This window comes from Triticum aestivum, chromosome 7B, assembly GCF_018294505.1.
Source record: "Triticum aestivum cultivar Chinese Spring chromosome 7B, IWGSC CS RefSeq v2.1, whole genome shotgun sequence".
Lineage (NCBI taxonomy): Eukaryota > Viridiplantae > Streptophyta > Magnoliopsida > Poales > Poaceae > Triticum > Triticum aestivum.
Genome location: NC_057813.1, coordinates 702,792,995 through 702,807,203, shown reverse-complemented (window position 1 = coordinate 702,807,203; position 14,209 = coordinate 702,792,995). Strand labels below are relative to the sequence as shown.

General features: G+C 47.2%; 1 protein-coding gene across 1 annotated transcript; it reads right to left on the bottom strand.

Moving 5' to 3' along the window:
* Nucleotides 1-3,506: 3,506 nt before the first annotated feature.
* On the bottom strand, nucleotides 3,507-12,794 carry LOC123158530 (ribonuclease 3-like protein 2). The gene is made up of 5 exons (XM_044576480.1): nucleotides 12,647-12,794; nucleotides 5,192-5,274; nucleotides 4,732-4,827; nucleotides 4,170-4,337; nucleotides 3,507-3,884 (listed from the first exon to the last, which is right to left on the bottom strand). Exons 1-5 carry the CDS (start codon nucleotides 12,792-12,794, stop codon nucleotides 3,507-3,509), a joined length of 873 nt encoding a protein of 290 aa, XP_044432415.1.
* Nucleotides 12,795-14,209: the final 1,415 nt, after the last annotated feature.

The following is a 14,209-nucleotide window of genomic DNA, read 5'->3' as shown; positions in this document are numbered from 1 at the left end:
AGAGCAAGTGGAACAACAACTGGGAACGAAGCTCAACGCCATGGTGCCTACGTTGATTCATGGGCTGACGACGTGGATTGCGGGCAGCCAACAGGGTCCTCCCCTGGTTCCCAGCTTCACGGCCAGCAACTCGCACAGCGCGTAGGCGGCGCCATTGGTGTCTCCGGCGGCGCCATTGGTGTCTCCGGCGGAGGCGGTATTCGTGTCTCCGGCGCCGGCACGGGCATTGGAGCTTAATGCACCCGGGTGTACGCCGGCCGGCATCTCGCCAGCAAGCGCCCCCTCCGTCAGTTGCACGCCCGCCGTTGGCGGTTCCTCGACATTAGCCGAGCTCGACGGCATCATGGTAACTAAGCCTCTCGGCCGATGACTTCATCTCCTTGCCTTTGACTGGGCATCCCTGACGCCCTGTACATGTTTTTGCAGGGCGTCGCCGACGTTCCTTGCACTCTTCTGCACTTCGTGGGCGCCGAGTTGGTCGATGTCGCCAAGGGCAGAATCGTTCAACCGGGCAACCCCATGTTCCACGGTAATCCGATGCCACCCACAGTGTATAGGGTTGAAGTGGTTCGGGTGCTGCCAGGCTGCGATGAGCTGTTACCTCCGATTCGACCCGCTAGGGCCAATGAAGAAGATGAGATGACCCTCAGCGCCTGCGTAAACTGGCCCCTGCTTTGGCCGAAGAGCCAGATTCATTTGGGGTCGGGGGACACCACCCCACAGACAAGACCGCCAGTCATGCCGGCGCCAAGCCATGGCCAGAACGCCGCAACGCTACCGGACCTGTCGGACATCCCTCTGTCGGACATCCCTATGGCATAGGATACGGACATCCCTATGGCACAGGATCCGGACGACGATGACAACGACGACGGTACATTTACCAATGTTGATAAGTACTTTGCCGAACATGGGTACGCTGACGAGTTCTGCGGGCCTCTTTCTCAAGAACCCAACCAAGACGACCGCAATCTAGCTGGTACGGCGGAGAAATCTAATTGCAACAGGCGTCGTCTGGCATTCAGTTCTCAGGAGATGCCTCCAGCTCCCGCCTTCACCGAGCCTCAGATAGCTGAGGTGCAAAATATTATCAGCCCCAACATGCTCAAGAAGGCGGTCTGTGAGCAGAACTCGGTCCCATTACAGGAGATCAAGAAGAAGGGACAAAAACGAAAGACTAACAAGGGCGCCAGTGCGAGCCAGCCGGCACCGAGTTCGATCCGTGCTCAGGACGGGCCACCTTCACCTAAGGATATCTCGAGGAGGGTGCATGTGGCGGGTAGGGCGATGCTACCGCCAAATATGCTCAATGCTGCAACCGGTGCTATGCGGAGTCTGCACGACAGTGTTCTTTATTTGGAGAAGCAGCGTCTCAGAGAGAATGATGTGGCATATCCGGTTTTCGTGGCCAAGGTGCCAGAGGGCAAGAGCTTTGTGGATGGCGACATCGGGGGTACGATCGTCCTGCGGTTTGATGACATCTTTGCTATGTTTAACCTTCATCCGCTGCACTACACCTTCGTTCGGCTGTTTTCGCTGAGTATGGAGATGCGGATCATTAGAGACAAGACCCCGGACATCGTGATAGTCGACCCCTTCTACATGCGTGCCAAGCACTTGAGCAGCGCTGGGGACCGCCAAGTTGCGAGTTCACACCTTGAAGGCGTCATTCTGGCAAACCCAGATAAGGATAACTTCCTTGTGGCTTACTTTCCCGAGTAAGTCACCCCTTAACCGCCCCGTAACATATTATTTCCTAGATTTCGATCGTTTTTTTTCTAACATTCCGTGTTCTGTGCAGTGACACACATTGCACACTCATCCTCTTAAGCCCGAAATATTCCATGGCCACGTATTTCGACCCGAACCGTAACTCCAAGATAGACTACACAAATGTCAAGAAAGTTCTTGATGATGTTCTCCTCGGCTACGCCAAATCTGGAGGCACCTTCACTAGGGCAGTTCGTAAGTACGGCAAGCACATGTTCTCACACAATACGAAGTTCTGCTGCGTCAAGCAGCCGCCTGGCGGTCAGAAGGATGCCTACTACGCCCTCCATCACATGCGGGCGATCGTAAGGGACCATCATCACCGTCTGCTACCAGATAATCTCAAAGATTGGGCCGCGAACTTGTCGGCAATCCAGGACACGGACCTCAGACAAGAATTCTTTCGCATCCAGTCGGAGTTGGCAGACATCATCCATCAAGATGTCCTTCATACCTCGGGGCAGTTCTACCTCCGATATCAACTGTCCAACAATGAGATAGATGGAACGCTACAAATGAAGGGTGACAACGACCGCGATTTAATGACCATCATGACAGACGGTGGCTTCATCCACGCTCCTGTTCGATGAGTCGAGTCGAAAGTAGTGATGTGTAGTTCTGAAACATTGATTGGCTCATGTTGTAATTAAACTTTAATGAACTCGTATGTCTCTTTGGTTTGGACAGTCGTTCAACTTAGATGTAATCGATGCTATATATTAGTAGGACCATGAATCGTGCTATTAATGTCTTGCTTTTCTCTTCCGATCCTTTTGTTGCATACTTACATATTGCTTATGTATTGTCTGTTGTTTGGCTTGTGCATAGAGATGCCGTCGTATGTCGTGTACAAGGGTAAGGTTCCCGGAGTCTACGATGACTGGGAGGAGTGTCGGAGACAGGTTCACCGTTTTAGCGGTAACAGCTACAAAGGGTACACCACTAGGGAGGAGGCCGAATCTAGATACGCCCGCTATCTAGCGGGAGAGAGGAGGGAGCGTTGGAGGAACCAGATGAAAACCAGTTTGATCGCGATGCTGCTCATCGTGATGACCGCAGCTCTCTTTTATGTGATGGTAGTTTAGATGATCGATATCGACTTGTAATGTGAAGACAAACTCGATACCCGCGGTCTTGAGACTTGTAATGTTTTATCTTTGTTTGGTCTTTTGAATTCGGAGACTAATATGATGAATTGTATTCGGAGACTAATCTTCTGTTGTATTCGATGAATCTGCTGTTGCTGTGTGCTGCTGTCTATATTCTGTCCAATAATATATTTTGTAACCTGTGCAAAAATCAGAAAAGTAAAAAAAAATCCGAATATTCATACTAATGGCCATCACCACAAGGTGCGCCATTAGTATGGATACTAATGGCACATCAAGGCAGAGTGCGCCATTAGTATGAGAAAGCACATGGTTACATATGGCCCCCCGGGAGACATACTAATGGCGCATGCTGTTACATACTAATGGCGCACTGCCTAGTGCGCCATTAGTATACAAGATACTAATGTGTGCCATTAGTAAAAAATACTAGTGGCGTGGTACTAATGGCGCACCGGTAGTGCGTCATTAGTAGGCAAAACCGGTGCGCCATTAGTAGGCCTTTTCATAGTAGTGAATTGTAGTGTAGGTGGGGAAAGAGATGCCTCATCTGAGGAGCATTGCAGGAAAAGTTCAACTAGTGAACAGGATATATAAAACTAAAAACTGACAGGGTAATCAGGAATCTTACTTAAAGATGGGTTTTGGCCAATGCTTCCTGCTGCACTGCTCAATAAGCTTCTGCTTGCATTCCCTAAGCTCTCCAACCTCAACCCCCAATCCATGGCTAACTCCAGTTGTCGACACTTGCTGATTGCCTCCACCAAGAAGCTTGCTTAGTGCATCCCGGGTGGCATTGAGCTTAGCGATTACCATCTGCTCTGAGGAGCCCATCCCAACAAGTGCCCCACCAACAAATACATTTACAACCACTGTTCCACCCTTCTGCCAAGTCTTGAATTTTACATCTTTCCCATGTTTCTGGCACAGTTCATGCAACGTAGACACAGGTTGCTCATCTATTGTTTCTGTCGTGACAATGGGCTCAAAGAGGAACCTTGTTACCTACATAATAAACAGTGATGTCATTATCACCACCCATTATTCTAGTGAACTACTCTCTCCATTAAAAATATGTCGTTTTAGAGAGCAGAAGTCCATTTTTTAACTTTCACAAATATTATTGGTAAAGCTATCTTGGATTGGTCATACCAATCTGAAATCATATGATTCTTCATAGAAAATTACATATATTTTTATCAGCGTATTACGACTGGAATTATTTGAGTGAAGTTATTTTCTGGAAACCTCATATCAACATTTTAATGAAAGGGAAATAACATGACACACCTTCCAGATCTTTTCAAGATTAAAGTTGCAATCCACATAGACAGCAGCGGCAATGGCCTCAACTATATCAGCAAGCACCTTGGGAGCCTTAAATACAGTGCCACCATAGGGCGTAGTGCCAAGGTCATCCTCTAACTCTTGTTTCACTGACTGGATAAACTGTCCTACCTGCGTAAACGTATACCCAGTAAGATAACAATGGTAGCCAAAAACAGTTCATCTAATATCCACATCTCCAAGAGATAACATCAATCACTTAACAATTGAAATGTATTATACCTTATGAACCCGAATGGAGCGGCGTGAGTACTTACCAATTCCAGTTTCAACATTGCTAAATACAGTACTAAACTTATTCTTGCATCACTAAATCAAAACTAAGATGTGGCGAGAGCTGCTATAGATGCAGTAGATGTTCAGCTCTATGTTTCACCCTCAAATTAAGCCCATCGAACCGCTCGAGCGGATAGTAAAAAGTGGATGATTTAAAACAACATCTATATATAAAAACAGAGCCCCCAAATCTATGGCTTATAACTCAGGGCGCTTAAGCGGCACATACCAAGAGATCGAGGCGAGGGCAGTTGCGTCGGAGCAGCGGGTAGAGGTCGTGGCGCACGGCGACGCGCGCCAGCTTCTCAGTGGAGATTGTAGAATGTATTTAGTGTGCATGAAGAAGAAGTAATCAGCGTGTTGTATTCATCCTCAAGGGGTACAATATATAGAGTTACAGGAGGATGAGGAGAAGAAGATACACACGCACGCACACACTGTAACCAATTACAGTTAGAGATCCTATCTAGTAGGACTGGCCGACGTTGCATGCTGAATGGATAGATGCAGTCGTTGAGTAGCCTGTAGAAGCGGTATTCAGTCTAACACCCCCCCGTAGTGGCAGCGGGAGGCTCGCCGACGGTGAGACTGTTGCGAAAGTCCAAGAACGCTGTAGAGGAGAGATCCTTTGTAAACACATCGGTGAACTGCATAGACGTGGCCACATGGAGAACACGAATGTCGCCAACCTGAACCTTGTCTCGAACAAAATGAATATCGATCTCAATGTGTTTGGTACGGCGGTGCTGCACGGGGTTGGCACTGAGGTACACTGCAGAAATGTTATCGCAATAAACAACGGAAGCTTTGTCGAGCGGCCGGTGAAGTTCCTGTAGGAGCTGTCGGATCCAACATGTCTCAGCCACGACATGGGCGACTGCGCGGTATTCCGCTTCAGCACTAGACCTGGACACGGTTAGTTGGCGTTTGGACGACTACGAAATAAGATTGTCACCGAGATAAACACAGAAACCGGTGGTCGATCGGCGGGTGTCGGGACACCTGGCCCAATCGGCATCCGAGTAAGCGGTGAGGGAAGTGCTGGAGGAGGGAGCGATTAAGGTGCCGAAGTGGAGTGTACCTTTCACATACCCGAGGATACGTCGGACAAGATTTAGGTGCGCGGAGCGGGGAGCATTCATGAATAAACATGCCTGCTGAACGTCGTAGGTAATGTCGGGACGGGTAAGAGTTAGATAGAGAAGGGCGCCGATGAGACTACGGTAGTCGGAAGGGTTGTCTAATCGCCATCGTTGATGGAAATTTTTGAACCGGAGTCGATGGGTGTAGTGACAGGCACTACTAGGGAAAAGCCTATACGCAGAATCTTACCAGAAGCGCTCCTCAAAATAGGACGCTACTGCTATTTAGCAGCAGCTGTGATAGCAAAACACACTGCTGAAAGGAAAATAGCAGTAGCGCGTCCACCGCAAAACGCGCTACTGCTCTAATTGCCATTACCTCGCCCCCCGCTAGTTATAGCAGTAGCGCCCTATAATGTACTGCGCTACTGCTATGGAAGTTAGCAGCAGCGCACTTCGAAGAAAACCGCTACTGCTAAGATCATCCCACAAGTTTAGTCCCACCTCGCTCCGTGAACAGGGTGTTTACCACCTTAAATATGTTATTTCTGAAACTATCACAACCAGTTGGTCTTCACTGAACTCTATGTCTAAAATTTGTGGCCGCAATATGAGTCCTCTCCGGTTCGTACACAAAAAGATCATTGATGTCCAATGTATTTTTGCGTTGACCTATTTTTTTTATAGTTACACTTAGCAGTAGCGGTTTATATGCAAAGCGCTACTCCTATTCAGATTAGCTGTAGCGCGTTTTGGCAAACGCGCTACAACTATCCCTACCTTATCCCCACGCGCACGAACGACCCTCTCTGTCACTCACACTCTCACTCTCGCCCGCGTGCCGATAACCGTCGTCGTGCGTCGCCGCTGCCGCCGCCTTCGTCCGTCCACCGCCGAGGTACTCCCCTCCTTCCGTCCCTCCTCCCTCCTCCTCGCACATCCTCCCTCCGCCTGCGGCCGCCCCTCCCTCCTCCACCGCCGCCCTCCTCCCTCCGCCCGCGGCCTCCCCTCCTCGCTCCGCCGCCGGCAGCCCTCCTCCCACCGCCGCCACTCGAGCTCACCCAGCACCGCCGCCTCCCGATCCCGATCCCGCCCTCGCCGCCCCTAGCTACCTCTCCGTCGCCCCAACCCCTTGCCACTAGTTAGTACTAGATTTAATAGTAGTAGATGTTAATTTAGGGTTCATAGCTAGTACTAGATGTTGCTTAGTTAGTACTAGATTTTTAGTAGTAGTAGATGTTAATTACTAGTAGTGATGGTATTAGTTAACTAGGGCAGTATGATTAATAGTAGTTGTAGTTGAGCTACTTTAGTTGTAGTTGAACTAGTTTAGTAAGTAAATTAATAAACTAGTTGAACTAGTTGAATTAATAGAACTAATGTATTTTTAGTAAGATAATTAATATAACTAGTTGAACTACTTTATTTTTAGAAAGAACTAGTTTTTTTTTCTATTTATAGTAAGTTTATATTTAGCAAGAACTAGTTGAATTAATAAAACTAGTTGAACATGTCATATTTGTTGTTATTTTTTAGTTTAAGCAATTATTCGGGATGTATTAGTGATAACTTATACGGTTTCAGGTGACCACCGTCGTCCCCGTCACCGACCCCCTCCGACATCCCCGCCATCATCCCAGTCACCGACCCCCTCCGACATCGAGGTGAGACCAGCCAAATATCCTTGTATATCTTGTGTTGTTGCTCAAATAGGATATGTGGTTGCCCAAGTGGCCGTTCATGTTCAGTTTACATCTCCGAGTGGCCTATGTTTTGCCGGAGTGTTGATTAATTTCCGTTCTGGCAAATTTCAGGCGCTCGATATGTCCTTTTTTAGCAAAGGTCATGCTGGATTTTTTCGTGAATTCTGGCATGACTTGTGCTAGAATATGTACACGTTTAATCTTTGAATTATGAACGTAGGAAATGTCGTACCCGGACGATGACAGTCTCCCGGGGGAGTGTAGCTGGTGCCACGACGATCGAGGTATGTGCGATAGGTTCGTTGAGCTGGACGAAGATAGGCGCTCACTAGTAGAAAAAGGACCTAATATGAGACACATTAGTGCCGGTTCGATTTTGAGACGGCACTAATGTGTCCATTAGTGCCAGTTCCAACGACTAGCCGGCCGTTCTCACTAGTACCGGTTCGTGGCGAACCTTTAGCACCGGTTCGTGGCACGAACTGATACTAAAGAGGGTGGTGGCAGGGTGTTGTCAGTCTAGGGCCCGTCCAGCACCTTTAGTACCGGTTCGTGGCACGAACCGGTACTAAAGGTCAACCTACATAAACCCTTCGTCCACCCGAGCTCGCTCTGTTCTTACCCTTTCCCCTCTCCTCCTCTGTTCTTCCCCTCTTCCTCTCGAGCTCATCACACATTTTGCCCAAAATTTGTCAAGATTTGAAGACCCCCATCCATTCAAATGATCACAAAGGTTAGCAACTTTGTCCTTTCAACTCTCATTGCTAGATTAGCTCTTGCAATGCTTTGTATAGTTATTAATTTGGGAGGAATTATATTTGCTAGTATTTGATTTATATGCAATTTGAGGTCAAAAATAACACTTAGTTTGCATATGTAGGTGTGGTTTACTTAGTGCCTTCTAAATCTCCGTCGTAACCACCGTCGATCGCCCGCACCGTCCCATCGCCGGCACCACCTTGTGGTGAGGCTCTTGTTCATGAATGTTTTACATTACCAAATTGATGTTTGTGTGATTTGGATATATAGTTAATCGTATAATTAAGCTCGAGGAGACCTTCGATGTTGAAACGGTACGCAACAACGACAAGTGTTTTTTTTTGTAATTAAGCATGACTTCAACTATTTCAACGTCTAATTTTCATATTTTACAATTCGACTAGCTTATCCCATGCCATGCAAGACGCTACGTCTTGGAGAGGATGGGTTTTCAAGACCATGAAAATTTTGAAACAAAGAAAATACACCTAAGGACCCATCATGATATGGATTTTGAAGTAAATCTGTGCAATGCTCAGAACGTAACCCATTTTGGTTGCCAAAATTGGGACGCATTTTGCAAAATGTATGGTTTTCATGAGGGTATGATTGTCACCATGGATCTTGGTGATCCTGACATCGAGCAAGACAATATGAACATTTGGGTCCTTGTTGATACGCTTCCGATTGTACCGCTATGTGAGTTTCTCAAATATAGTTATTAACTAATTTATATTGTTTATTTCAAAATAGTTGATAGCTTATTTCCATTGACAGCTTATTTTGATTCTTCAAAGACTGTGCGGAAGATGGTAGATAAAACCCACTACACCGATGGCACCGAATTAACGTATAAGGAGAAAAATCATCTGATCGCATTTTGTACTCTTCTTGAGAATTACAATAACTATTATCGAACTCCTCCAAATTATGGTGAATACGTGTCACTAGTGCATGTGTTGAACCATGGTAACTTATCTGGAGATACCCTGGTAAGATTTTTTACTATTACGACATCCGTGCATCTTTTGCATATTTCTAAAACTAGTACATCATTGCTAACTATGAAGTTATTATGTTGTTTTTCAACAGAAACTCCCGATGGATTGTGTGCCTCATCTGATGTCTCTGAATGGTCGCCTCTCAGTTCTGAACATACTGCCAGGTAAATCTAGGAAGCTCACCTGTGCATATCGGATTTCTAAAACCGGTGAACACATGTTCATCAAAGAATGTAAGAAATGTATGGACATTCGCAAGGAGGTTCTTGGAAGTAACATTCAGCGAAAGGCAAGAATTGGAGACAGGCTAATCTCCATTCTCCATAATGGAAAGTCAGGGGCTATCTTGTTTTTTGCTATTTTACCTTAGAAAATGTAGTAGGTCTTAATCGAATGTAGTAGGTCCTATGAGGTACAATATGTTTATTATGTGGTAATGTGTTAGAGTTGATAATGAGGAGTACTTGTGATTACGACTAGTGACCAGTTTGCTATGTGATATGATTGATGAAAACGATGATCTTGAGGAGGTGTTATATGACAATGATGTATTATGATGATAAGTTGTTAATGATATGATGATGATGATGATATTATTATATCATTGGGTGATAGAACCGCGGATTAGTTTCAAGTGGATGGACATCCACTTGAAACTAGTCCACAGTTCTTTCACCCCGTGATGTAATAACTCATTATGATGTAAAAACAATCTCTAAATTCCTGTTATATGAAAACTTGTGTAAAGGTCTATGAATACGACATGAAATAAAAAAGAAATAAAATACTAAATAGTAGTAGCGCGGGAAAGGAGAAGTGCTACTACTAATTACCAGTAGCGCTGTTCTGAAGAAGCGCCACTACTAAGTCAATTTAGCAGTAGCGTGGATCTAGCCGCGCTATTGCTAAGCTTTAGCTGTAGCGCCTTATCAATATCGCTCCTTCCCGCGCTACTGATAGGCCTAAAACCCGCGCTGCTGCTAGGCTTTTCCCTAGTAGTGAGGGTTACATTCAGACATGCCCGCGCGCTGGACGAGTTCAAGGGCATATTGGCACTGAGATAGATGAAGGCCGTCGGGAGAGCAAGAGACAGCGATGCCGAGGAAATGACTAAGAGGCCCAAGATCTGTCATGGAGAATTCGGAGCTGAGAGTAGAAATGACCTGCTGAAGAAATTCAGTGGAAGATGCTGTGAGGACTATGTCGTCGACATAAAGAAGAATATAGGCAGTGGTTGTAGAAGAGCGGAAAGTAAATCGGGAGGAATCGGATTTAGAAGCAGAGAAACCGATGGTAGAAATCAAGGAAGAAAACCTGGTGAACCACGCATGAGGAGCCTGTTTGAGGCCATATAAGGATTTTTGAAGAAGGCAAACATGGTGGGGACGAGAGGGTTCTTCGAATCCCTGTGGCTGCTGGCAATATACAGTCTCTGCTAAAGTGCCATGAAGAAACGCATTTTTAACATCGAGTTGATGAATTGGCCAATGAGATGAGACAGCGAGGGACAAAACAATATGAATTGTGACTGGTTTGACGACAGGGGAGAATGTTTCATCATAGTCAATGCCGTGTTCTTGAGAGAAGCTGCGAACAACCCATCTAGCTTTGTGACGAGCGAGGGCCCATCAGAATGGAATTTGTGTCGATATACCCATTTACCAGAGACAATGTTGGCGCCGGGATGTTTGGGAACAAGCGTCCAGGTGTGATTCTAAAGAAGGGCAGTGAACTCGGCATGCATGGCGTCGGACCAATTCTGGTCAAGGAGGGCGGCGCGATAGTTGCGGGGTATGGGGGAGGGAGGCGTGGTGACGGAGAGATCGAAGATCCGTTTGGGTCGGAAGACGCCGTGCTGTGATCTGGTTTGGATAGTAGATGGCGCCGGTGGCGGTTTAGTGGGGCGAGAGGGAGGGTTGCGGCGAGGGGGAGGGGCGCTAGGCTCGGGAGAAGATGGACCAGAGCGAGAGGAAGAAGCGGGAGTCTGGGCTGGGCTAGGGGACGCTGGGCCAGGCTGCGGAGACGTAGGCGGTTTGGTGGGGCGTGCATGGCCACGGGAATCGAGGCCATGCAGAGGGGAAATCGCGTCGGGTAGGAGTAGGAGATCGCTGGGATCGTGGGCAAAATTGTAGTAGGGAGGATCGGGTGTGTGGGTTTCGGCGAATGGAAATTTGTGCTCATCGAACGTGACATGTCGAGAAATGTGTACGCGATGTGTTTTTGGGTTGAGGCAGCGGTAGCCTTTGTGCTCCGTGGCATAGCCAATGAAAACACACGCAAGAGATCGTGGTGCAAGTTTGTGCGGGGTTTGGGCGCTGATGTTTGGAAAACAGAGGCAACCATATATGCGTACATGATCATACGACGGAGGGACACGAAATAGGGCTTCATGCGGTGTGGAGAGAGAGAGGGGTTTTGTGGGGCGAATATTAATAAGATGAGTGGCGGTGGTGTGGGCTTCAACCCAGTAGGGCGGTGGCATGGAAGCTTGGATTAGGATGGTGCGAATAACGTCATTGGTGGTTCGGATAGCTCGCTCCACTTTGCCGTTTTTTGGTGAAGTGTAGGGAAAAGAAAAGTGGAGAGAAGTCCCGAATGGAGCGAGAAGGGTGCGATTGGCGACATTGTCAAACTCCTTGCCGTTGTCGCATTGGATCGTGTCGATGGAGCAATGTAAGTGAGTGCGAACAAAGGCATGAAAGTTTGAGAGAACGGGGTGTACATCAGATTTGAAACTCATAGGAAAACTCCACATGAAGTGTGTGAAATCGTCAACAATAATCAAATAATACTTGCAACCAGATATACTAGGAATCGGTGTTGTGCATAGATCACAGTGTACAAGCTCAAACGCAGCGGAAGTCAAACTTGTTGACGAGCTAAAGGGCAATCTCGTGTTTTTTCCTAATTGACAAGCATGGCATAGGCCGTCGGTTTTATTACAAGGAAAAGATTTATTAAAATTGGAAGAAACGCCGGGATGGCCTAATCGACGATGCCATAGGTCGGAGGTGGCGGCGACGAGCGCGACAGGCGGGTCGGTAGATGTTGACGGAAAGATCGGGTAGAGGTCACCGCCGTTGTTACATCTGAGAAGAAGAGCCCGGATTCGCAGGTCCTTCACAGAAACACCGAAAGGATCAAATTCCATAGAAACGAGATTATCAGTAGTAAAGCGATGGACAGATAATAACTTTTTGATGACGTTTGGGGCAACAAGAACATGTTGTAAATACAGGGGACGGGAGAGGGAAGGAATAGATGAGTAACCGAGGTGGGTGACAGGAAGGTGATCGCCATTACCAAAAATAACCGGTGCATGATGAGCAACATGGCTAGCGTGAGAGAGAATACCTTGCGTTGCCGAGAGGTGGGCAGAGGCACCAGAGTCCACGTACTAGCCACCGGACTGGCCGAGCGACATGTCCTGCAGCGCCCCAATCAGAGCGGACTGCTCGAAGCTAGGTGCGGTCGGCGGGCCGAAGGCGGGTTGGGGAAGACCGTGCTGGAACGTGGGCGGTGGTGGAGGCTGGCCGTACTGGAACGGTGCAAAGCCCGCCGGACCACCATAAGGCGTAGGAGGATGGAGCGGTGCGTACATGGTGTATGCCTGGGGTGGCATGGGCCGAGGTCCGAGGAGCCCAGGAGCACCGCCACTGCCTGGACGAGGTGGAGGAACAAGCTGCTGCGGCCATGCTTGGATGACACCAGTCCAAGGACGGACGCCGGTCGGTGGAGACCAGCCATAGCCACTGTGGTTGTTGAACCGTTTGCGCTTCGGTTTACCTTGATTGGGCGATGGAGTACCGGGCGGGAGGCCACTGCCTCCGTAGCTGCCTGCTACGTCTTGAGCTTGCGTTGGTTTTCCCCGAAGAGAAGAGGATGATGCAGCACAATAGCGTAAGTATTTCCCTCGGTTTTTGAGAACGAAGGTATCAATCCACTAGGAGGTCACGCGCAAGTCCCTCGTACCTGCACAAAACGATAGCTACTCGCAACCAACGCGATTAGGGGTTGTCAATCCCTTCACGATCACTTATGAGAGTGAGATCTGATAGAGATAATATTTTTGGTACAAAGATGCAAAGTAAAAAGTAAAAGCAAAGGAAGTAATTAAAGTGATGGAGATTGATATGATGAGAATAGACCCGGGGGCCATAGGTTTCACTAGTGGCTTCTCTCGAGAGCATAAGTATTCTACGGTGGGTGAACAAATTACTATTGAGCAATTGATAGAATGGAGCATAGTTATGAGTATATCTAGGCGATGATCATGTATATAGGCATCACGTCCAAAACAAGTAGATCGAAAAGATTCTGCATCTACTACTATTACTCCACTCATCGACCGCTATCCAGCATGCATCTAGAGTATTAAGTAAAAACAGAGTAACGCCGTAATCAAGATGACATGATGTAGAGGGATAAATTCATGCAATATGATAAAAAACCCATCTTGTTATCCTCGATGGAAACAATACAATACATGACTTGCAACTCTTTCTGTCACTGAGTAAGGACACCGCAAGACTGAACCCAAAGCTAAGCACTTCTCCCATTGCAAAAACTACCAATCTAGTTGGCCAAACCAAATAAGATAATTCGAAGAGACTTGCAAAGATAACTCAATCATACATAAAAGTATTCAGAGAAGAATCAAATATTTTCCATAGATAAGCTGGATCATAAACCCACAATTCATCGGTCTCAACAAACACACCGCAAAAAGAAGATTACATCGAATAGATTTCCACGAGAGAGCGGGAGAACATTGTATTGAGATCCAAAAAGAGAGAAGAAGCCATCTAGCTACTAGCTATGGACCCGAAGGTCTGAAGTAAACTACTCACACTTCATCGAGGGGCTATGGTGATGATGTAGAAGCCCTCCATGGTGGATGCCCCCTCCGGCGGAGCTCCGGAACAGGCCCCAAGATGGGATCTCGTGGATATAGAAAGTTGCGGCGGTGGAATTAGGTTTTTGGCTCCCTTTTTGATTGTTCGACATCACAGACAGGGCTTGTAACAAATGTGAATAACAAGATTAGTACATCCAGAAGAATAATTTTTTAACCGGATTTATCGCACATGTATCCCACCGGAGTTTTGTCACTGAGGCTGATACCTGACAAGATAAGATGAATATAGTACTTGAACATGTAC

What these genes read in the sequence shown, in the direction of transcription:
- LOC123158530 (XM_044576480.1), bottom strand. Translation starts at nt 12,794, where the DNA reads ATGGCTGGTCTCCACCGACCGGCGTCCGTCCTTGGACTGGTGTCATCC. An exon ending in TTGTTCGAGACAAGGTTCAG is followed by an intron (nt 4,828 to 5,191) that starts GTTGGCGACATT and finishes GCACACTAAATA; the next exon opens with CATTCTACAATCTCCACTGA. An exon ending in ATCTTGAAAAGATCTGGAAG is followed by an intron (nt 3,885 to 4,169) that starts GTGTGTCATGTT and finishes TTTATTATGTAG; the next exon opens with GTAACAAGGTTCCTCTTTGA.